The 24,394-nt window shown below is 37.2% G+C and overlaps 2 protein-coding genes and 2 long non-coding RNA genes across 6 annotated transcripts; 1 reads left to right on the forward strand and 3 right to left on the reverse strand.

The window, feature by feature from the left end:
• Positions 1 to 1,093: 1,093 nt before the first annotated feature.
• Positions 1,094 to 23,975, reverse strand: LOC144656505 (uncharacterized). The gene is made up of 2 exons (XR_013571313.1): positions 23,922 to 23,975; positions 1,094 to 1,469 (listed from the first exon to the last, which is right to left on the reverse strand). It is a non-coding gene; the product is annotated as an uncharacterized LOC144656505 (long non-coding RNA).
• LOC144656504 (uncharacterized) lies at positions 2,534 to 21,833 on the reverse strand. Its single transcript, XR_013571312.1, has 2 exons — positions 21,661 to 21,833; positions 2,534 to 2,711 (listed from the first exon to the last, which is right to left on the reverse strand). It is a non-coding gene; the product is annotated as an uncharacterized LOC144656504 (long non-coding RNA).
• On the reverse strand, positions 3,475 to 17,420 carry LOC144656757 (NADPH oxidase 2-like). Of its 3 annotated transcripts, none has more exons than XM_078516995.1 (21): positions 17,291 to 17,420; positions 16,951 to 17,052; positions 15,564 to 15,659; positions 14,405 to 14,515; positions 13,820 to 13,907; positions 13,128 to 13,261; positions 12,629 to 12,656; positions 12,225 to 12,297; positions 11,193 to 11,273; positions 10,009 to 10,138; positions 9,108 to 9,200; positions 8,786 to 8,857; positions 8,306 to 8,368; positions 8,125 to 8,179; positions 7,631 to 7,694; positions 6,935 to 6,971; positions 6,712 to 6,794; positions 6,238 to 6,358; positions 5,907 to 5,975; positions 4,891 to 5,012; positions 3,475 to 3,931 (listed from the first exon to the last, which is right to left on the reverse strand). In XM_078516995.1, exons 2-21 carry the CDS (start codon positions 16,990 to 16,992, stop codon positions 3,808 to 3,810), a joined length of 1,686 nt encoding a protein of 561 aa, XP_078373121.1. In that variant the 5' UTR covers positions 16,993 to 17,052; positions 17,291 to 17,420; the 3' UTR covers positions 3,475 to 3,807. The 3 variants fall into 3 exon arrangements, with proteins under 3 accessions (XP_078373121.1, XP_078373118.1, XP_078373120.1); XM_078516992.1 differs by having other exon boundaries at positions 17,287 to 17,408; XM_078516994.1 differs by lacking the exon at positions 17,291 to 17,420 and having other exon boundaries at positions 16,951 to 17,156.
• LOC144656492 (DEAD-box ATP-dependent RNA helicase CshC-like) lies at positions 17,725 to 23,932 on the forward strand. Its single transcript, XM_078516714.1, has 4 exons — positions 17,725 to 18,657; positions 20,176 to 20,445; positions 21,356 to 21,564; positions 23,178 to 23,932. Exons 1-4 carry the CDS (start codon positions 17,803 to 17,805, stop codon positions 23,602 to 23,604), a joined length of 1,761 nt encoding a protein of 586 aa, XP_078372840.1. The 5' UTR covers positions 17,725 to 17,802; the 3' UTR covers positions 23,605 to 23,932.
• Positions 23,976 to 24,394: the final 419 nt, after the last annotated feature.

Below are 24,394 nucleotides of genomic sequence, written 5' to 3' on the forward strand. Positions count from 1 at the left end.
AAAATGTCTCGGCTGAAGCGAAGAATAACCAACTGAAAACCATGGGAATTGTTTCCAAGTTATCGGTAGAAAGCTGGGAAAGCTTGCCAAATTTTATTTCATTTCTGAGTTTTGAGACCTCTTCAAAAAGATATCTTTCAACAATAGAATATTGTGAACTGATGGTGACAATTTTCAACTCTTTTGACCTGAATGGTTGATTTGGTGATAATATTGCAAAGAGAAATATCTCATTCCTGAGATGGCAACCATAGTTCACTGCGAGGGTGATTGTGTTGCAAATTATATTTTGACTTGGGAAAATGCACTAAAAGGAATGTGTTGTACAAACAAAAAGTTTAGGAGAATTCAAAAGTTAAAACTTGAGCTGGAGACATTCCCACAAATTTTCTGAATTGTTGGCATCACACTGTTAACAAGCAGCACCCATTTTCCTATTTCTTTCATAAAATAAAGCTAGCATTGATGTGTCAACCATGTTTACAAATCCTCAAGCAAAATGACTGCACAACCAATCAGGGTGTGTAATGACAAATTTATAGAAATGTATACATGGTTGCCACAGATCTGATATTAGTTTTCAAAATTCCCTGACTTTTTCTTGTTAAAAATCAAATTTCCCTGACGAAAATGTCAGATAATAGTAGCAACCTCCATTTCCAAAGAAAAAACATTGCTGAGATCACATTGACCTGAAGTATTTCTTCCAGCCTTCACTGGCATCAGCAGTGATATAATTTCATTATTCTCCCTGACTTTTCGTCAATAAATTACCGGTATGTCACTTTTCCCTGACTCAAAATAAAATTCCCTGACTTTTCCATGGCCTTGAAGAATTTTATTATTGCCTGACCATTTCCTGACCTGTGACAAACCTGGTTTAGAATGCACTTGAAAATTAGTTGTGTCCATCCAATTAATTTGTCAAGAGAACATTTTTTTGTCTAAGCTGATCATGAATGCAGGGTGCAAAATTATCTTGCAAAAGCAGACATGAAACAACATCTGGAAATATAGTCTGGATTACGGACTAGTGCAAAATGTGTATGAAAATTTACCTTTAAATTAAACTAGAGACAAATGACAGACATACTAGCTTAATTAAATTTTATTGTTATCAAACAATTTTTTATTTTACCAAAAATTAATATAATCTCTGGTTCCTTAATTACATCACTGCATAAAGTACTTTATATAAGAGGACAAGTGTCACACAATGCATCATAATGGCATCTGCTGTTGACAGTGCTCTCTTACAGCTTACACAGCTCATGTGTAAAATGCTTTCAAATTTGACTAATATTGCTTTGGACTCACTAGCCTTACACTCGTATAAAATCACTTTTGTGACAACATAAACAAAAGGATAAAAGCCCTACCCCAGTTGCAGGCTGCAAGGCAGAGGCTAGCCAGTCCAGAACAACATCTTCTGAAACTAAATTATGCATGGTTCTATGCCCAGGGGGGTACTTGGGGTTTCAAGTGACAGGGATGGGATGTTTTGGGTTTGAAATTTTCGATTCCGGGATTTTTTTGGGTAGGAAAATTTGGCAAGTATTTTTTTGATTCAGTATGGATGTTTTTGGGTATTCAAAACAATCTGAAGATTTGTGGTAGTGTCTTGGCTGTGCAGTTCTGCGAATAAAGTTCAAACAAGCGTGTTTTGCTGTTGATTTTTGAGGGGTAAATTTTTGACCTACGGATTTTTGGGGGTTTTGTTGGAAGCCCTAGGGATGTTTGGGGGTCTTGATTTTTGCCCCCATTCGATCATCCTCGTTACTTAAAATCTCGAGTACCCCCCTTGGGTTTTATGCTAAAACATTAAAAATTAAATTTCGCCCTATTATTTTATTCTTCTTACACTCGAAGCAATAACAATTGTTGAATTACAACAAAGCATTTTGCCCTTCACTCTGACTTGTGTAAGAGTACTGTAAACTAAGAGCGAATTAAATCTGGGGGGGGGTAAAATGAGACCTTGACAACTAAAACATCGGCAGTAGACATGCTGAGACCAAAATCCATATGGCATTTTAGTTTTTTTGTTGTTTTGGGTTTTTTTTTTTTTTTTTTGCGCGGAAAAAAAAATTTACACCCTTAAGTTGGATGACAAGCAACCTCTCCCTTTCATATGGGAGATACCCCCCTCCTCCTCTAAGTTATGTTTTCCTTTCACTAATACCCAGAAGTAAGGACTGAGCTACTTCATGAAGACCTACTTTAACAATACTGTATTTATTATTTACAATTTATTATATTGTACAAAATGGAACAGCTAAAAATGTATCCAACTTTTCATGCTGCAGAAAAATGGCAGTCTTACTGCATGTTGGACATTTACAATTTTATCTATATTTTTTAATTCTTAGCTTTTTAAATAAGTATTTATTACTATTAATTTTAATTTTAAGGGTACAAATTCAAATTCTAAAATGGCATTACAGTGATAAAATTATTAAATCGCATTGGTGTGTTATATGTGGTAACTTTTGGTAAGACCAATATTGTGGTGATGCGTCTAAAGATTTATTAAAAAATTAAAAAAATAAACAAAATTGTTAAACAAAATATTGATACATGATGCAATTTTCATGCATGCAAATAACAGTTCTACATCTACTTTTCTTTTTCAGTTTTGCGTTACTGTGACGAGAAATACAATACCTATACAGTCAACTCTCTCTTAACGGACACCTCTATAAGACGGACACCTGGTTATGGTCCCTGCCGTTTTTCAGTCATTTTACTGTAACAAACTCCTGTAAGGCGGACACCCTCTAAGACGGAAGGAATTTGAAACCGCCAATGGACAGGCACAAAAAGTTATTTTTTAGTGAATAATAAAAAATTTCTGGTGTCACGTTACCTCGACTCTTAAGGCGGACACCTCTCTAAGACGGAAGCAGGCCGGTCCCGACGGGTCCGTCTTAGAGAGAGTTGACTGTAGCACCTTAAGCCGACTCTTTAGCAAGACAAAGACATTTGTTCAAGTTTGTTGCTCATAATCTGTCTTAATCTTCGTCAATTGAAACCATCCTTATTTATTTTCGGGTTTTTGATACTACTTTCGTGTTTTTCAACGCGAGAAAACTATTATTTTGAGGTTTCCTTCAATTTGAAAGTAATCAGAAAGATGACATATATAATACTGTGACATACGTAGCTCTTTTAGGTAGGAAGGCAAACCATACATCAGGTACAATAGAACATGACTAGAATGGGTTTACAAAATAATCCTTGCCAAGCACATGGAAACAAAGGTGTAATGTAATACTACTACACAGTCAGTTGTAAGGGGGGACCCACAGTTAAAGATCTATTATCCAACTTCTGCCAATAGATGAAGAAGAAGTAAGCTCTACGCTAGAATGTCTGGTTGTTGTTACGCCACGTTTCGCCGTCTGCCGCCCTTGGGTTGGGTTGGCCCATGGTCTGCCATCCCCCCCCCCTTTTAACGGCCCCCCCCCCGTAATGAACACACTACTGCTGTGTTTCCATGACAACTTTAAAATTACTAGTATATCTTAAACAGCAAATTTTTACTTATTAATGTTGGTTTGACTTCCCCCACCCCTATGAAAATTCCAGTTAAGCCCCATACTTTCCTTTAAAAGTCTTGGCTTTTGAGACCCCATACCCCATCAGAATTTTCAATGACCTCCCATGGGAAGAGTATGGTTATTTTCTGGAACTGCACAATTTTTGACATTATAATCTATTTAGCCTTGAGTGGAGTTGGATAATATAATATGCTGCAACTTGATACTGAAAAAAATGAATGATCAATGGATTGTTTTCAAATGTCAATTAGAAATTTTCCTTGTTGTAGGAAAACTTAACTCCAGTACTGGGATCACTGTATTGGTTAGCTGTTTTGTGCAAGACATGCGACAAAACACTTGGTCCACAGAAGAAGACTCCTATTTCTGACCTAAAAAGATAGAGAAAAATTAAATCAAAATACAACATGTAACAAGTTAATCGACAGTCTAGAGGAATCATGCAACTGTCACTAAAATTTAAATCCTTTATGGCCCTAGCTAAGAGTGTTTAAATATATGCAAATTCATAAATATAGGGGTGGTGAATTGTCCTTAAAAAAATGCGGTCTCGCAAAATTTTAGCCAAATGTCAGGGGTCTCGTCATCTCGAATTTTTCTTTGATGCCTTCTCACAGTCTCGATTTCTCTTGCAAGGCTAAAAGGGTCTCGGGCTCGCAGAAAAGATATCAGTCTCGCCGTCTCACAAAGTCTCGCATTTACCATATGACACCCCTAAAATAATATGAAGCATACGGGCCATGCAAGTTAAAGAAATTAACACCGAAGCTTGGAAACTATCAGCAGTCATCTGCACTGTTACCCACCATTGATTGGAAGAAAACTGACCCCACCCTAGCTCATGTAGTACCCCAATAGGTAAGGTAGGCAAAGTCAGCTTCCAAGCCTGGGGGGGGGGGGGGGGCATCAGGCCAGAGCTTCAATCCTGTTTTCTGTAGCATAAAGTGACTGTCTAGGAGTATTTTTCCCCTCCTCCCATGGTAGGATGTTAGTCCATTTTAGGGTTACCCCTAGCATTAAATGCACAGGTACCCATTTTTCCACCTGGGTAGAGAAAGGCACCGTGAGAGTAATAAAAGTGTCTTGCCCAAGAACACAATGCAGTGACCCACCAAGGCTTGAACCTGGACTGCTAGATGCTGTGTCGTGCACTGACCATTAAGCCATACAACCTCAATGGACTACCCCTAAATACTTTTTGACCCTAAACTAAACATTTGGTTTAGTAATACTATTTTAAGGGGTTGGTCCATTTGAGTAGTTCAATTGGGTAGTACATGGAATTGGGGGGGGGGGGGGCAGTACTTTGTCCACAGCCACTGTTACCCACCCTTTGTGTTTGTCTGCAATGTCTTTAAAAATCTTGCTCCACGCTGGTCTTCCATATTGTGTCTTTGCTTCCAAATTTGTGATGTTATCTGCAGCACCCTGGTGAATGGTGGATTGAATAGCCTGAAATAAACAGTAAACTGTTAAGAAGAAGCAATTGCATTACAAATACATGTCCAATTCTATAATGTACAATAACTTATAATGGATGTGACACAATCTGTTCAAGGTACAGCACAACAAATTGATCGAAGCTAAAAAAATTTGCACAGCAGACACTGAATATACTTTTTAGTCCCTAAACCTGCAGGGCTGACTAAGAAAAATACTAAACTAACAAATGAGACTGTAAAATAGGGGAAGTTTATCCACAGTAAAACTGTTTCAATATTACAACAATAATTATTAAATTGATAACTTTTTATTATTATTAATTAGTTATTACTAAAGATAAGATTGCAAGTAAAAATTACTGACATTGGTTTCCATAATAGGTAGTTTCAAATTTTACAGTAAAAACTCCGCTTATAAGAACACCTATTTTGGCGGTTCAGGCTGATTTGGTTCTTATATAAAGGGTTATAATCTGCAAAATCAGCCTGTAAGTGTTCTTAAGTGTTCTTAAAAAAAGTTTCTTAAAATAAGGAACATACTAGGCTACCAATAGATAAAATCAATATATATGCAGACAATTGTATTTTAATTTTAATAAAATTGATAAATCAAGGCAATACTGTACTGTAATTGGGGTGGAACTATTATGTGTGCAATGAAAAGTAGTGTTGATCTTTGATATTTTTCCATATAAGAACAACTTTCATTTTTCAGGCTGAATGTGTTCTTATATAAATGGTACTTTATTTCCTAAAATCAGGCCTGGGTGTTCTTAATCCACTTGTTCTTATACGTGGGTTTTTACTGTATTACGAAAACAGCACTTTGCTTTCTGAGCAGTAGATGGCTTGCATTTTGAAAAATTACCTATTACTTATCATCAGTGAGTGGTAAAATTCATACCAATTTAGTGTCCCATCCAGTGAGGTAGATGTTGTATTCCACAAAGTCAGTCATGTTCATTTCAGCCATCTGAAATCAAAATTATAATTTTTAGTAATTAAAAAGTACCAGGTAAAGATGACTTCATTCTTATCTCAACCTCAGAGTGCTTTTTACTGATCAATAATTGCAAAGATGATATCCCCATGTTACTTTTCAGACACATGACCACATAATCAAAAATTAACTTAGCTTCTAATGAATCTTGAGGGGCAAAATCGAGTTAAAACAAATTTATCTAACATGTAGATGATTTCTAAGACACAATTCACAAGAGGAGATTATTTTTTACCTGAATTTCCAAATGCTTCAGGAGGTCTGTGAACCATTCAAAGGCATTTGTATCTCGGCAGATCCAGAAAAAATACACTTTCTTGATTGTCAGGTCACTGTAGCCTTGGTTGTGGCGATACCTGACACAAAAAAGTGACATTTTGGAGAACATTTTTTGAGGGATGGACGGATGGAGACAGACAGACAGCAGGATGGAAAGATAAACAAGCAGGCAGCTGGATGGAAAGACAGACAAAGACAGACAGACAGACCAACCAACAGCTGGATGGAAAGACAGACAAAGACAGACAGACAGACAGACAGACCAACCAACAGCTTGATGGAAAACAAACCAGCAGGTAGCTGGATGGAAAGACAGCAGACAGACAGACAGACAGACAGACCGACAGATAGATGGAAGGACAGAGGGACCACAAAACCAACCAAAAAACAGGAAAATAAATTATATTTTTCATGATATAAAAAAGCTTACCACACAGACTTCAGGATTGACGCAAATGGCGTCACTCCAATACCAGCACCAATACACATAATGACATCGTACTTGAACACATCCTGCAAAAAGAGGAGGCTTTACTGAGTGGATGCTGTCTTGATGTATGCAAAAAAACTCTCAAAGCAAACATATTTAAATTAAAGTAATGAATGGCCAACAGATTATTAAATCTGACTTGCTAGGACAAAAAGGTGTTTACCGTGCTTGATGTACCAAAAGGGCCATCTACAGCCAGTCTGAAAGAAAGAAAGTTAATCAGGTGATACAGTAAATAAAAATAAATAAATAATTAAAATTGACCTTATTTTACAAGGGTAGCACGTAACAGTCTACGACTGACAAACCTGTGGCCCCTGATCAAACCCGAATTTAGCAGTGCTGGTTTTTGTGGAGGGAGGAAAACCGGAGAACCCAGAGAAGAACCCGCGGAGCAAGGACGAGAACCAACAACAAACTCTACCCACATATGATGCCGGGTCTGGGAATCAAACACGGGACACATTGGTGGGAGGCAAGCGCTCTCACCATTGCGGCATCTCTGCTCCCCCATGTAACTTACCAATCAAAGAGTCTACTTTTCTATTAAAGAAAAGTAAAAATAAAACAGTAACTTTATTTTTCTTAGCAGCCCACAGGTAAGGCCAGCTAATCTAGGCAAGCAACTTCTATTATATTGAATATATCACGACCAATGCTCAAAAAGAAAAATTGTTAAATCTAGAGTTTTACCTAAAAAAATAATTCATGTTGCAACTGCTTTTTTCAAAAGAAGAACTGTTCTGCACCTTAAGGAATGATCCAGTGACACAGTGTTACATGATTTGCATATTAATTATATTAATTCCAGATTAATGCCACACAACAAGTCGAACACTAGCCAGAAATTACTAGTTACCTTGGACAGTCACCAATATCTTTCATTCCACTGTCACTTACACCAAATTCTTTATGCAGAGCAGCTATTGGAACAATAAATAACAGAAGTAATAATTTAGTCTGCATGGTAGTTTAATTAACAATATCCTGCAAAATTGCGCAGAATATCGCCTGATACTTAGCCGACGAGGCTGTAGGTCGAGTGGGCTATAATCAGACTATATATATTCCACAAGATTGAGCAGGATAACTTAATTGTTTTATTATTCAACAAATCGTCAATGAAACACATTTCAAAATGCAGATAGAAAAACTTTAATTACGCAGCGCTTAACAAAACTTCGGACAAATCTTAGCAACCTACGTACAAAAGTATCACAGGATATCTGTTATGTACGGATGACAGATAAAGTTATCATTTCGAACATATATGGGCAGCGTGCGCATTATTATTATATTGTTGAATAATACGACAGAATAACTGTATAACTGTGAACAGGACAAACTTAATACCTGTCCAGTCTCCTGCAGATCTGATATGAACACTGAAATAGGATTCTTCTGGGGCCTGGAATATAGAGAAACAAACACTACATTCACTCTTGAGTTCTAGCGAAGAGCAAGGAGAGAGTGCTAGGTTTTATAATTGTTGGTTTAACTTCACATTCGGAGAAAGGTTTTACTTAATACTTACAGATGTCAGTGTGAAAGGATGCCATTCTAGGTGAGAGATCTTGGGACACTTCAGAAAAATGTACTGCAAAAAAATAAAAATTAAAATAAATGAACAAAGAAAATACTAGGAAGTCAATACCTTATTCTTACAGTACTAAAATTAATACCATATAATAGTGATATAATATATCAAAACAATAAAAATATTATTTTAAATGTTTGGTGCTGCAACTACCAGTATCTATCCTTGAAAGGCTCCTTGTAGTTACATTTGAGCCAGACCTTTGTATATTTCCATTTGTTCCTTACTTAGTCTTTGACGACGGATTCATAAAACTCTGACAAAATCGTGAAATTTAATACACTTTTGCTCTAATTTTTCTTGCAATCACAAAAAATAATACTCAAAAAATTCGGTCCCGAGTTTTAGCGAAATTAAGTTCGCGTGAAACTAATAAGAATAAGGTAATTAATGAACAGCCTGAATTTCTCTCTTTACCTGTCCTGCTTCACATCTAAAGCCTTCCTTCTTCATTTGAATCTCAAGTACTTTTGATGGATGCTTTATTACCTAGTAGAAAATTAATTAAAATCAATAATTTTCCAATTTCAGACCATTTCTCCCAAATGCAACCAAGTCTTGCAACATCACTATAGAATTGTGATCCTTGATTCTCTAACCACAGTTAAGACATGAAGCTATTTTTTTTAAAAGAAAATATTTATCTTTAATTTTTTTTACAAAAATGTTGAAGTCTAAATGTTGATCATTATTAACCAGGCAGTGAATATGTCACCTTCATTGTATTTGAATATCTCACCTTCAGAATTTTCACCTTCTGAAAAGATCTGTACACCCTTAGAAGGCGCTCAGCACAGTAAAAGATCATTGGAACAATGACAAATTTCCATGTCTAAAGAAAAGAGAAACAGAAAGTCTTACTTAAATGTGTATGCTGTACTTACTTAAATTTTGTTAGTTTTTTGCAAAAGAAACATACCAGTACTGTTTAACCCTCTGACTTACAAAGGTGGGATGGGGGAGGGGGAGGTGGATGTCACCCCCTCCACTAGATTTTTTCAAAATTTTGGAAAGGGGATCTACTTGAATGCTGAAACTTTTAGTGGCTGTTCATTTTCCCCTCAACTGACATTTTGATGTGTAAACTGTGTATCCGAGGTTTTTGGCATACCCGACATGATGAGGAGCATGTGAAGTCCGGGGGGACACAGAACAATGTAACCCCAGAATCAACACAGATCTGAATGGTGGCGACATGTTCAAAGCCGAATTGGTCTATTGCATGTGGGTTTAGCCAAATTTAACTTTTTTTGACCTGATTCTCCATTTGTCCAGTTTTCTTACACAGAATTGAGAATTGATATATTTTTACATTCCAATGGCAATTTTGGCTTCATTTTGCATTATTTTCTAACTTTCAGAAAGAGTAGTTAATCCAAGACGGCAGATCCAAGATGGTATGTACACTTAATGATGTGATACCCCCCCCCCCCCCCACACACACACACACACACACACACTGCCAATGTAAAAATGAGCCCCAGGTGGTATAACATTAATTTTGTCAAAAGAGCTGTTTTGGAGGGGGAGGTACTCCCATATTTTTTACATAATTGGAGTTACCCCTCCCTGGGGATTTGTGTGTCTAAGATTAGGGGCCTTTTAGTGGGAAGGAGGAAGGAGATGAAAACTAACAATACCATTGCTCCTGGTGCTGTTAGCGCCGGTCTAACAGTGTAACAGTTGGTTGAATGATTCTTCCAAAGATCGACATCATCACAGACCTCAGGATCGTGGTCATCCATGTTGGTTTGATAACGTAATAAATCCCTAAAAGAAAGGACAAGTTTCAAGTGAAAGAAAATGTAATTAACAGGATATTAGTATTAGTATATGGGTCGTCATGCAGATAAAGTAATGTGACAAAATTTTTAAAACAAAGATAATTATTAATAAAAAGGGGCTATGTCACGCAATTTTAGGCATTAATAGGAAATGACCAACTGGTCATAGAATTAACTGAAATATCACAATATCGGCTTAAAACTGTAGAATAACTCATGACAAAAGAAATACAAAAAGGCTAATAAGGGGCGTGGATGAGCAAAATTCGAGAAGATTAAAACGAATTGCATTCCTGTAAACTTGAAAAACGTCGGCCCGACTTTTTTCAAGTAAACTCAATTTGTATGAAAGTGTCATTTACAATGCTCGAAAATCATCCTTGATTGTTATGGGGCCTTGATTTTACTTGTTAATGACTTCTGCTCTCCCTGCTAATTTGAAGTTTACAGCTAACAATTTATTAACGAAATTACCGTACATAGAAGTTACTGTTTCTGAAATATAAAGACTAGCCCCTTTCAGCTATGTTTAAAAGGCAGAGCTGTAGGCTTAAAGTGTAGAGATGTAGAAGCTAACACACCATATATAAGATAAAGTTGTGTCAAAAACATAAATAAGCTGTAGTTAAACAATCAGTTTAAAACTTGCAGATAATTTATGAAAAAAGGTGTGCTAGTACTAAAAATGTGATCGCTGTACAGCTGTAGAAACCTACATAAAAACCCTATGTGATGATTACTGACATCTAAAAATGTGTCACAGTTGCTATAACTAGGGGTGTTGAATGGAAAATGCGAGACTTTGCGAGAGGGCAAGATTTATATCTTTTCTGCAAGCCCTGAGACCATTTTAGCCTTGCAAAAGAAATCGAGACTCCAAGAAGGCATCAAAGAAAAATCTGAGACGACGAGACACCTGAAATTTGGCTAAACTTTTGCAAGACACCCATTTATTAAAGGATCATTCACCCCCCCCCCCCTTTAACTACTAACATCAAAAGAACTTTACAGATCAATGTTACTAAAAAAAAAAATCTTACCCAATACCATGTACAACAAGGCAGCCAAAGAATACAACAAATAAATGGTGAGTGAACCAAAAAGTCTCAAAGTATGATCTCCTGCAGGTAAGATGAACAGCATGTTAGTTCATAGCACTTGTGTAGCATGAAAGCTCTATTAAGAAGCCCCCAGGCCAGGGGGGGGGGGGGGAGCTTAAGCTATACATATGTACATGTATAGATACCATAAATGCTCGAAGTAGCACCCAAGCACTTATATAATTATTTTTCTAAGACGAGAAGGGTGCACTAAGTCGAAGGGAGGTGCTTATTTTGTGTATCAATTTTCAGCCTCAAATGATATTAATTTTTCTTTTTTTTAATTTTCTAATGAACCCACAATGTAACATAATAATTTATTAAAAAACTGTTAATTAAAGCAAATTATTTTTGTGTGAAACTTGAGCCTGAAACATCCTTGAGATATGCTTAATCAGGTGATGGTTAAAATCAGCTTTTAGACAGGAAACTTAAAAATGTCCTCGCAGGGATATCTTCCAAAAGTGGTGGGGTTTTTTAATAAGAAGGGGCACAAGGGCTAAATTAAAATCAAATCAAATAAAAGTTCACAGTCTGAGATCATTGACAGCAAGAGGCTCACAGAGCTTAGAACTGGCTCTGGAAGCTTGACAGCTAAGAACCCGGTCGGTAAGTATGAATGGTTTTTGCATGAAAGGCATAATGCAGTGATACCCTTGGACAGGCAGTCCAATCTGACTTGTACCTCGAGTCTTTGTTCCTTAAAGGGCAAGGCTGATGAAACAAGGGATTCTCGAAAGTCCCATTGTCGGATCAATTTTGAATGGTTTTGATAACAATTAAAATGGCTGTAAGTTGAGTTTTTATTTTGAAAGCTGGGCATACGCAAGTCCGATATTTTTGGACTTCCAATAAAACTTTCCAGAGTCACTTGCATCCCAACCGCTGGTCAAGGGGAATGAATCGAAGATTCTGGATACAAGGTTGAAAGGCAGTCATACAAGTCACAAAAAACCAGGTGGCACATCATACCTTATGAGTTCAGTTGCTGATGAAACCATGAGAATTAAAGATAACGTCATGAACACACCTGTCACACCAGCCACTATTAACACAAAAACAACGAAATCCTCACACTTAATCAATAACAGCATTACTGTATATTAACAGCATTTTTGAGGCCAGGGTAAATGCCGACAAGCGACATGACCCAAAAAGTAGCGACAGTACATAAAATAAAAACGTGACAAAAGACAACCCTTTTGGAAAAACTTAAATTCCGACAAGGGCAAGTAATTTTCCTTCAATTTTACTACTGACAGCGACGCGAAGTTTCATAAAACAGCGACACGGGACATTTTTAAATTTAGACGAGCAACACGGGAACCCCCCTGGCAGGACTTCATTTTTATATAGTACTAAACATGTCCTCTCACCTGTCTTAAAGAGACCAGTTACAGGATCCTATGAGGGAAAGGATTATTAGCTTTGAATATCACTAACTGACACCTCTTCTGGTGAATGTCACCAATGAAAGAATCATTACTCTTCAGATTAAACAGGGGACATAATTAACAATCACCAGGTAAAATAAAATATTTTTGGAGCTTATAAAATAATAATAACAACAACGACAACAACAACAACAACAACAATAATAATAATAATAATAGTATAATAATAATAATAATAATAATAATAATAATAATAATAATAATAATAATAACAGTAATAATTATTATAATAATAATAGTAATAATAATAAGTCTGCTATTCAATTGTTGGAACAGTGGAAACCCACTTTATGGCCACATCCCCCTTATTATTTGGCCACTTTGTTAATGTAGCCACTTCTTTTTGCCCTTGAGTAATAGCTCAGTTCCTATTGAAACTTTCACTGAGACATTTATTTGAAAGAATGAAATTTCAACTTACAACTCCAGATTCCCTTATAGGATTAAGCCATGGGTTATCCAACTGGCTCAGATGTTGTTCAATGTCCGTGTCAGCTTCTGTCCAGCTTTCAGTTAAGTTTGTCAGGTTGAAGAAGTGACCACTTATGTGAACCACTGAAAAAAACAAGAACAAGCAACAAAAAAGTCTTAAATGTCTGTCAGGAAACTGACACCCTGCCGAGAGCTGATCTGGTAAAAAAAGGAATGCTTTGACACTGTTTCCTTGTATAGCTACAGACAACCGTACTTTAGTACCTCTTGCAGTTATTTACTTTTACAATCGATCCTTTATCTAAGAGACTGAGGTGACCATTTACAAGAGGTAAAAAATAATTAATGAGGGTCTATTATATAATAAGGGGTCGTACGTTCTGCAAACCGCAATATTCTGTTCTTCCTAGATCGCAAAAAGCTTTTAATTTGTTTTCCCTAAAGATCGAAACTGCCATAATTTCTTGACCGTAAACCACCAGATAAATAGGAATGAATCCGCAAGTTACCAAAATTCAAAATTGGCTTAAACTGCCAGAGTACACCCTCAATAACTGTCAAATGTCTAAGTGTCTGTTTTCTGGTGTCTCTCTACATGAAGTATGAAGGTTGTCTATTACTTTAAAAGTATAAAATAGCTATTACCATTGTTTACTTGATCTTTGATTATTTTTTACTCACCAGTGAAAAAACAAATAGTGTAGGCGCAATATTTATGGAAAGTTATGTTCTTGTCTAAAAGGCTGATCATACTTCCACACCAGCCACACTAAAAGAAAACGAAAATCAAACAATGCAAAGTAGTTACAGGTACTAGTATCCATTATTAAAACCTAAACCTTCACAAGGTTTACACACACTCATAGGTGGCGAAGCAGGGGGACAGGGGGTTACCCCCCCCCCCAAAAAAAAAAAAAAATTTGGGGAGCTCAGCCCCCCACGTTTTGGTGCCGAAAATATCGCGAGCGTAAAATTGGTTTGTCAAGATATTCCATCATGTCATGTGAGTGAGTTCAAACATCTTCAAAATCAAACTTCTTTGAAGTCTTCAGGAAGCCTTTGTATAGCCTTCGAACAAAGACGAAGTTCCAATTGAAGAATCTTCAGAAATCTTTGGTCTAGAAACTGCTCAGAAAACAAAAAGTTGCTAGAACTGAAAAAAGTTGCTCCAAATATGAAAACTTGCCGAGTATTTTTGGGACAGTCTTAGCCCCCCCACGTTTCAAAATGCTCCGCCACCTCTGACACTCTATCTGGAATACGTACATTGAGATTGCTTCTGATGAGAGAGATGATGTTACGGCACATGGATAGCAGGACTAACATACAGTTGAAGTTCAACACCATTGCAGCACCACGAGCAAAAGGTAATCCACCCTGAATAATAACAATAATATAAGTAAGAACTTTTTACTCAGAGCAGGGATTGATCATATAATTTTGGGGTTTTTTTTTTTTTTCAACATCTGAAGTAGCCGCAAAAATTAGAACAGATTTCCTTTCAGGCCGAAAGAAGTAAACTGAAACTGGTACTGTTAGCACAGGCAGGACACTCCACTTTCATGGTGGCTATCTACATAGTTACACACATACAGGTGGCCCTGTTAAAACTAAAAATCTTAAATTTAAGACATTTCGTCTTACCTCAGCACCAGAACAATAGCTGACGTACCTTCTCAGCTATTGTTCTGGCGCTGAGGTAAAACAAAAGGTCTTAAATTAAGATTTTAGTTTAAACAGAGTGTATACAGTCAAAGCTCACGTAAGCGGACACCCTCGGGACGCGGAAAAAGTGTCCGTAACTAGAGCTGGCCGCTTACGAGAATGGTTCTCGTAAGCGACCACTGGAGGTGTAGGAGATAGATGGCCGCTTACAGGAGCATATATGCATCCCGGGATGCATGTAAGCGGTGTTTCGAAATGTAACCAGACGTGGAAAACAAACACTGAAATATGGTACTGTAATTACTGCAAAATCATTGTGACGAACGACGATGTGAAGTTGATTGATAAAAATAAGATACAGAGGTTGTTAATAGGATTTTCTTTGGGGTGTCCGCTTACGGGAGCTTAAAAACAAAGAAAAAGTCTAAGTTGTAATCTCTGAAAGTGTACGCGGCCGCTTGCGGGAATGACTGCTTACGAGAATGTAAAAATACAGAGTTTGTATGGGAGTTAAAACAGGGTTTCAAACAAGGCGGCCGTAAGTAGAGCTGTCCGCTTACGAGAGTGTCTGTTAAGGGAGCTTCGACTGTATTAAATAAATATACCAGCAAATTGTCAGCTAAGGACAACCTGACAAAGTGATAAAGGCAGAGGGGACAAGTTACCTAAAATGAACTAGTCATCTAGCACTGAAACACTTAAAAAATGGTCTCAAAATTTGCAATTTAATTCTGTTTATTTTTTTTTCTGAACAACATACCTTGATAATTTTTCTCAAGTAATGATACTTCTTTGTGGTCCCATAATTCATGTACGTAGTCACAAAGAGCACAACATTTATAGTCATCCATATGATCTGAAAATTGTAAACATTTAAAAAAGTTAATCACTGTGCATACTTTATTTTGCATTAGCTGCGGGATGATTTTTTTACAATAAGGAAGTAACATTTAATGATATTGTGCACCCAGAAGGAAAACTCTTACTCAAGAAAAAAAAACTTACTTGAAGCTTCTTGCTAAAAAAAACTTAGTTTACTATTCTTGCTGAATTTAGTTGACTTGAATGCATAGATTGGATTAAAGTATCAATTGAAATAGTTTAATTTGTAACACTACCAGCAGACATCTGCATAGAGGAATTTAATTACTTTTACCTAAATGCAAATTAAGTAACTATGTTGTATTGGCTAGAGATCATTGGTTACGACGTCATTAATAGAAGAACAATAAAATGATGTCAAAGTTAAAATGTCAAGATCCTTAAAACACCATTAAAGAATATTGATTCACATTGGTTGGCCGTTAACTACAGTTAGTTCTGGTTAGTCTTTAGTTACATGATATCATACATAACTGTAGTTAGTGGTTGTGGTCACACCGATTCACTTATCAAACTACAGTTAGATTGTAGCCTTTGCATGGATGAGGTCAGACTTAAAAGTGGTTTGTGGTAGTTCTAATAAGTAAAGCTTAAAATGAAAAGAAGAAAACTAAAAAACTGCACTATCATCTTAACGTGACATTCGCGATTCCGTGTTCAAAACATCATTTTCCTTTATTCAATGGTTGAGTGCTTTGGAACAAAACATTGACGTCACACCCTCACACACAACTGATGTCAGAATGAATAAATCTAGATCCTCTTGCATCAATACAACTGTTTACAAAATTTGCAAGCCCTCTAAGAGCCTCTTCAAAATGCTAAGTACTATATGCCGCACGTCATCTAAATATCTTGTTCAACTTCCAAGAAAAACTAAGTTCCGCCTTGGGTTTCGTTCCGTGTTAATAGAGTTTCTTTTCCCAAAAAGAGTGAGGTCTTAGATCAATAATTGCAGCTTTACTAAAATAATCCCAATGAAATAGCCCATACAAACAAAATAAAATTAAGAAAATCATATTGGGTCGCGATCGATGATGCAAGACCTCAGGAAACGAAATTAAGCTCATTTGATTCACGTGTAATCCCATGATTGCAAGCTTACATTTCAGTAAAACTACATGTAAAATTGAATTAATAAAGCTCGGCAATTAATAACTAACTACATTTTGCAGAGACAATTAGCTGTTAAATAACGATAAATAGCAAAAAAAGACATAAACAAAGGCCAAACTGTAGACGGGAACTTGTAATGCCAAACATACCACAAATAAATATCTTGCAATGTCGTTTCGGGAAAAGGCCATTTGTTTCGTCCAGTAACCTTGTTATTCTTTCAAATCCCTTTTCTTAGTTGGATAATTGATCTAGGCATGGAAAGATAAACAAAATGAATGATCTGATTAACAAAACGTAAGATATTGCTTGGCTGTTAAGCTAACCCTCCATAATTTCTGCTCGATTTTTAATCGGACTGGGTGAAATCTGTCACGTAATGTAAAAGTTAGTCTTCTACTGCTACAACAGCTACAAAAACTTGCCATCTGGTCGTATAAACAGAGCTCGATTTACGTTTATCTGAATCAAAAGAAAACACTTACCCACCGCGGATTTGTGTAGATTAACAAGATTAAACAGCGTTCACTGTGGTCGCCACATATACTGCATTGAGGGTTCCGCATGCATGGTTATTCCTTGCATGACAGAACAAGCTGAAAAGAGGTGAAGTGTCAAATGTCGAGTACTTCCATGTTCAACTGTGCGGGGTAGGGAGAGTCAAAAATAATATGGAATAACTTCTCAAATCTCAAATTATTTTTACCTGAGAGCTTTCCTTTCTGAAATGCATTTTTGTTAAAATTTCTAATTTTTACTTTTAATAGACCATAAGAAAGGCTATTTTAGTCTAAATACGTATTTTTATATCGGTTTTTTTACCGTATGGCTCCACTTACAATCACCCCCCCAGGTCTGACGTTCACTGGGCACCAGTTTACCGTCGCCTGACCGTCGGAACGCCTGGCAGAAAATGACATGAGAGCACGCTTGTTGGGAAGTTCTAAGATCTGACTGAAACTTTCGGCATTTTAGTCAGACGAATAACTTCAAATTTTTTGATGCAATCCGTCATTTTAAGAAGATTCCGTCTCCAACGGCTTTTACGAAGCAATTTCCATCTAGGACATGCGAATTACGCTCGCTGTTTTGCCTCAAACAGCTCAAAGCAACGAAGAGAAGACGAAACCTTCAGTGGTGTAACAGGAGTCAGACGGATAACTAGAAAGAAAACAAAGAAAAATGATTCAGATGAAGATTTCATGCGGATGTGGAGCACTTCAGAAGGCTACATTCAAGGTGTGTACCAAGAAGCAAAGAAAGGAAATAATAAAACGCCAATGCGAAAATACGCGAATACGTTTTTGACTCCAAATGTGAGTACTCTACCTTTAGTAAGTGAACTGACGAAAGACGAAAGGGAGCAACTACGTGAAGATGATTGGTCTATGGATTTCAGAATACCCGAAGCGGGAGATTTTGCAAGTTTAACCCCAGTATACAGGTCGTTGACAGAAGACGAAGACGATAAACTTGTGGAAATGAAGAAAGATATAAAATTTGAGAGAGATGAAAATGATACTCAGAAAAAATCTGATGTTGTCGATACTTCAAAAATCTTATCCTTCCAAGACTTTGATCTGCATCCAAAACTGATAGACAAACTAAATAAAGATGGTATCACCACCCCAACAGCCATCCAAAAGCAAGCAATTCCATTAATTTTAAAAAGGAAGAGTCTTGTAATTCAGTCGGAGACAGGTTCTGGTAAAACTTTGGTGTTTCTGTTGCCTGCTCTTCAGTTTCCTGGGAAAACATTTGGTACATTAATTATTGTACCTACTAGAGAACTGGCAAGTCAGATGCTGTTCGAGGCACGTCGCCTTCTTGGAGACAAAACTATTGTGGAGTCTTTTGTAAGTTCAATCCCTGCATGGGGTAAATAATATCCCATATCAAACATAATAGAAGATATACACTTGAATCCCGATAACTCGAACCCTCAGTAACTCGAACTCCCAATTTCTCAAACCTTTTTCGATTCCCCTTTAGGTCATTTTCTTATTATTTTATTTTACTTTCGATAACTCGAACCCCCGATATCTCAAACCTTTTTTGATTTCCCTTGAAGATTCAGGTTATCGGGATTTCGACTGTAATCCTAAACTTAAACTTTAGGATATCACTTAGAATGAGATTCAACCAAAAACATACCACAAGAATTAAGAATTTGCTTAAGTCACCTATGTCAAACCAAAAAATATTCTTGACCTCCCTGTGACTTTATACAGAGTATCTCCCCCTCAATAAAAGTTTTGCTTTATTCGTCAACACAAGAATCCATGTACAGCTGTTAAACATCCCTTTACAAGAGAACAAGACATTCAAATTTATTAACTGGTCATCAGGTTGAATTTTGGGTGATTGATTATTGGTTATTGATCAATAATGATTATTACTGTGGACATGAAAGTATGCCATGCACTTGTTTCTCCACAAAAGTAACACTCGCAGTGTTACTGGGAATAAGCAAGTGATATATAATTCTCTTGTAGAAATGCATCACGTGATCATGCAGTATTGACCAGTGAAAAATGATAACATTTTGTTAGTGATAAGGCAGTTTAGTTTCACTCATGTTAAATAGAGATGACTTATTATTATATAAACACCAATGAAATACCAGATAATCTTTTGCGCGAAAAAATCATATCTTCACATGTGAAGATATCGATCTCAAAACATTTTCTGACAAGTTTGCCCTGTTTCAATGCTGAATGAGCCAAAGTAAATTGATATTAAGTTGAAATATCTTCGGATCTTCCTTGGCAATCTTCAGCAATTTTTCGGATGTCTTGGGAAATTTTTGGAAAATGTTCGGAAACATTCGTACAACTTTCGGACAGGGTTTTGCAAATCTTCATGTTCAAATCGGCGAACGAGTGAGATACTACGATTTCCAGTTGAGTGAGACGCGAACAAAGTTTGGTGACGAAGTTTTAACATAACAAGGGCATTGTTGTCAAGGGCAAACTTCTCTGTTTCCATTGGTAACTTGTCGTTACAGGTACTGACCGCCATTGTTCTTTTATACAAGGAGGACCTCTCAGGAAACAGGGCAATTTTTTGATTGGCTAATTTTTATTTGAAAGCGTAATAAAGTGTTGCTAACGATATTTGTAGTGTTTGTATTTATTTAAGCATCGAGATTGTCGAGCAAGACGGTTACAAACGCAAATTTGTTACCAATGGTAACAGAGAAGTTTGCCCTTGACAACAATGCCGTTGTTATGTTCAAACTTCGTCACCAAACTTTGTTCGCGTCTCACTCACCTGGAAATCGTAGTATTGATTTGAACACTCAAACATAAATTTCATATCTCTGCGCAACCATGTAATATCCTTTATGATATGTTATTTTCATGTATATTTAGGTGAGTGGTGTTGATCTGAGTAAACAGCAAGCAAGGTTAAAAGATAGCAAGAGAAAACCTTTGATAGCCATTGGGACTCCAAAGAGGATTCTTGAAATTGTGGAGAAGGATCCTTCCCTTGTGCACCGCACAAAAAGGATTGTGATTGATGAAGTAGACAAAGTTCTTTTGCCGCTTCATAAAAAATCGTCAATCAAGAAGCTGACTTTCCGAGAGAACCATCCCAGACCAGCAAAACTGTTAGTAGAGAAGATCCTCAAGCTGTCCAGGGTAAGTGAAATTCATTAATGGCAACACTACTCTGCATGTCTAGGCACTACAGCTACAATAGAACTCCTATTAGGTGGCCACCCTGGGGGAAATGGCAACTGGCCGCTTTAATAATAGAGGTTGGTTGCTTACCAGTAATAGGTCTGGAGTTTGTCAGAAATTAGCATAAGGCCTTTAAATGAAAGGTTGCATTATTTCAATACAAAACAGCTTGAAATTAGGAATCGCAGATCACATAAGATGACAATAATCCCGTGTTTGAATGATGTTATCAGCCATCACTTTCCTTTTAAGAGTCTTGTCTGTCCAACGAACAAGGCCAAACATTGTATATTACAATTTTGCTGGCCGCTAAATAGGGGCAAAAACAATAGAAAAACACTATTTGGGATGGAAGGTGGCTGCAGCCACTTAATAGGGGTGGCCATTTAAAAGGGGTTTTATTTACAGTATTATACTTACAAACGTTTTGGGACTTGGCCGCTAAATAATGGTTCAACTTCATATTTTATAACACAAACTGCAGTGGATGAAATAAACCACAACAGCATGGCATGATAGGCTAAAGGCCAACACACCTTTGACAGACGTAAGCAAGTTGTAGGTTTGATTTACACACACAATTCTTATCGTAGGCCTGTTGTAAGCATGTCACAAGCATGTTGTACCGTGTAAATTGGTCTTAAGAGCACACAACCTTGTGGCAGGTTAGTTTGTGACTTTAGGTTGTGTGTTCTCATAAAGTTAAATCTCACTCTTACTAAAATCTCACTCATTCTGCTGCTTTTAAAGCAGGACAATGCCCATAAGCTAAGTCTATCCAGTCAGCTTCGTGGACTAAAGAGTGGAGTTTGTCTAACAACTAGTCTGAGGTGTGTCAACAATTTTTTTGTTGTTGCATGTTTTTAAGGCCACACCAATCCAGCTGATTGGAGCTTCTGCAACTGTGAATGATGAACTCAAAGAAGACCTAATAGAACTTGGGTGGGGTGACCATGTAACAGTTGTGCAATCACCCACTCTTGAAGGAAAACTTCGTAAAGTTCCACCATGTATTAAGCACCAGTACGTCATTTGTGATCATTCACTTGGTGTCACCAAAGCAGAAGCTCTTGCTAGGTGAGTTGCTTTATTAAGATAATAATAAGGGGAAAGAAATAAAAAACAGTATTACAGTCAACTCTCTCTTAACAGACACCTCTATAAGACAGACACCTCCATAAGACGGACACCTAGTGATGGTCCCTGCCGTTTTTCAGTCATTTTACTGCAACCAAACTCCCTATAAGACGGACACCTCTCTAAGATGGACAACGGACACTTTGAAATCATAAACGGGCACTTGAATAGTGTTTTTTTATCATGTTTTATTAGTGAAAATACTTCCAAACTTCATATCGATCTAAAGCAAAGTTAATCAGCGTCCTAAGGATACGTGTATAGCAAGCTTCCTGACCAAAAACAGGGCCGGGGAGAGGGAAGTTTGTGGAGAAAAAAAAGAAGCGTATACAAGAAAAACAAGCAAATACGATCCTTTTATTATTTTAGTCTTGTTGCAGTTTGCAAAGGTTTGTTGCACTGTGCATAGGTTTAGCTTTATTATCCCAAAATTACTGTTGTCATGTTACCTCGACTCTCTACAAAGCGGACACCTCTCTAAGACGGACAGTTGCGGCCGGTCCCGAAGGTGTCCGTCTTAGAGAGAGTTGACTGTAATCTTCTTTTTTTGTTTTATATGAAAGTAAGTCTGTGTTGAAGCCTAGTGGCCCATCAGGCCAGAGCTTATCCCGCTTTCCGTAGCATGAAACAACTAGGAGTATTTCTCTCCCCTCCCCTGGATGGGATGGTAGTCCATCCAAGGGCTACCCCCAGCAGTAAAATTGACCCCATACCCATTAATACACCTGGAGATGGAGAACGAGGTATTTATTATGTAAACATCAGTGAAATACCAGGAAATCTTTCGCGCGAAAAAATCATATCTTCACACGTGAAAATAACATGTTATTTTTACATGTGAAGATATCAATTTCGAAACATTTTCTGACAAGTTTGCCCTGTTTCAATGCTGAATGAGCCAAAGTAACTCCATATTAAGTCGAAACATCTTCGGATCTTCCTTGGCAATCTTTGGAAATTTTCGGAAAGTTTGAAAAATGTTCAGAAAACATTCGTACGACCTTCGGACAACATTTTGCAAATCTTCGGAAATCTTCGAAAAATGGTCGGCAATCTTCGGAAAATCTTCAAAAACATCGTAATTAGTAGGTTTATATAATAAACAGAATATTACATGGTTGCTTGGAGATATGAAATTTATCTTCTCGTGTTCAAATCGATATCCCACTCGTTGGCCGCACTCACTCGTGAGATATTGATTTCAACACTCGAAGATAAATTTCATATCTCCGGCAACCATGTAATATCCTCTATATATTGCCCAAGCAAGGGCTTGAGTGAACTCAGACTGCTCAATCTGGAGTCCATTACAATAACCAATAGGCAGGTCACTGCGCCTCCCATAACTTTTTGTATTATGACAGTCTTTATTTATGTTGGTGATGTCTTGTTAAAGATCTCTTGATTAACAAAATTTTAGGAAAATTAAATTCTTAGGAAATCTTAAAATAAAAGCATAGATAAAAAAATGTTAAATCCAGCTACTGCTTGGATACTATGGGCCCATGTTGTTTCACTCAAAGGTCAACTTTAAATCTGTTTTTTTTTTTTAGAGTCTTCAGGGAGTCAGGCCAGAAGTCAGCTCTGGTGTTTATTCATCGTCTCCAATCAGTCGACAGCTTTGTCTGGGAGTTAAGAGAACTCGGCTTAAATGCAGTGGCTCTTTACAAAAAGGTGGCTGATCAAGACCATGAAGAGTATAAAACATTTCTTTCCGAGTTTCAAACTGGAAAAATTAATGTTGTGGTCGGCACAGAGGAAACTGTAAGGGGTCTGGATTTTAAAAAGTTGGACCATGTGTATTTAACGGAAGTTGCAAAGAACATTGACGAATATTTGCATCTTGCTGGGAGAGTTGGCCGACAGGGAAGGCCTGGCACTTCTACAACATTGGTATCCACAAGAGATCCAAGGGAAGAGATAAGGATGAAACTGGAATATCGTAGACTGGAGTTACCATTTGAACAGATCATTTTGTAAAATGACAATTAATTATTTTCTATCAGAATAATAAAATATGCCGAGTAAACAGGCATTTCTTTTTGCACACCCACTCTGTCGAACAAGATTTCAGCTCTCCAGGGCTCCAAAACAGCCCTGGGACAAGTGATCACAAGTAGACTTTCCTGCCAGGCAAGGGACCAGGCAAGTGATTTGCCAGCTAAATAGTAAAAAAAAAGGAAACTTAGACAAGCATGCAATTACCCTGGACAAGCAAAATGTAATAGCAGCTTGCCTGAAGGGCAGGCTGGAGTTTGTTCTTGTCAAGCCCCATGCTCTCACCCCCAGGGGGGTACTCCGGCTTGTAAATGACGGGGATGATCGAAGGATGTTTTTTGGGTTTGAAATTTTCGATTCCGGGATTTTTTGAAGGTTAAAGAGAAAATTTGGCAAGTATTTTTTTGGGTGACTTGATTTAAATAGGGGGATTTTTTTGGGTATTAAAAACGGACTAAAGTGCCTTGGCGCGGCCTGTGGCGTATTTATGGTATGATGAATAAACAAACATGAAAGCGTTCAAATTTTTTAAATAATGGTTTTCTTTGTATTATATAATTGCTCCTCCTGGCGAATTTAGGGGTGAATTTAACAAGGCATTTTTTGTGGGTTATTATTTGTCCAAGGATAATTTTGTTGCGGTAATTTCGGGGTCCTGAGTTTTGCCTCTATTCGATCATCCCCGTCATTTTCAAGCCGGAGGGTTACCCCCCCCCCCCCCTGGGTCTCACCCAATAAATATACTGGGCTCAGTTGTTCAAAGGGTGGATAA

Source organism: Oculina patagonica, chromosome 6 (assembly GCF_052425735.1).
Source record: "Oculina patagonica isolate OP01 chromosome 6, crgOcupat, whole genome shotgun sequence".
Classification (NCBI taxonomy): domain Eukaryota; kingdom Metazoa; phylum Cnidaria; class Anthozoa; order Scleractinia; family Oculinidae; genus Oculina; species Oculina patagonica.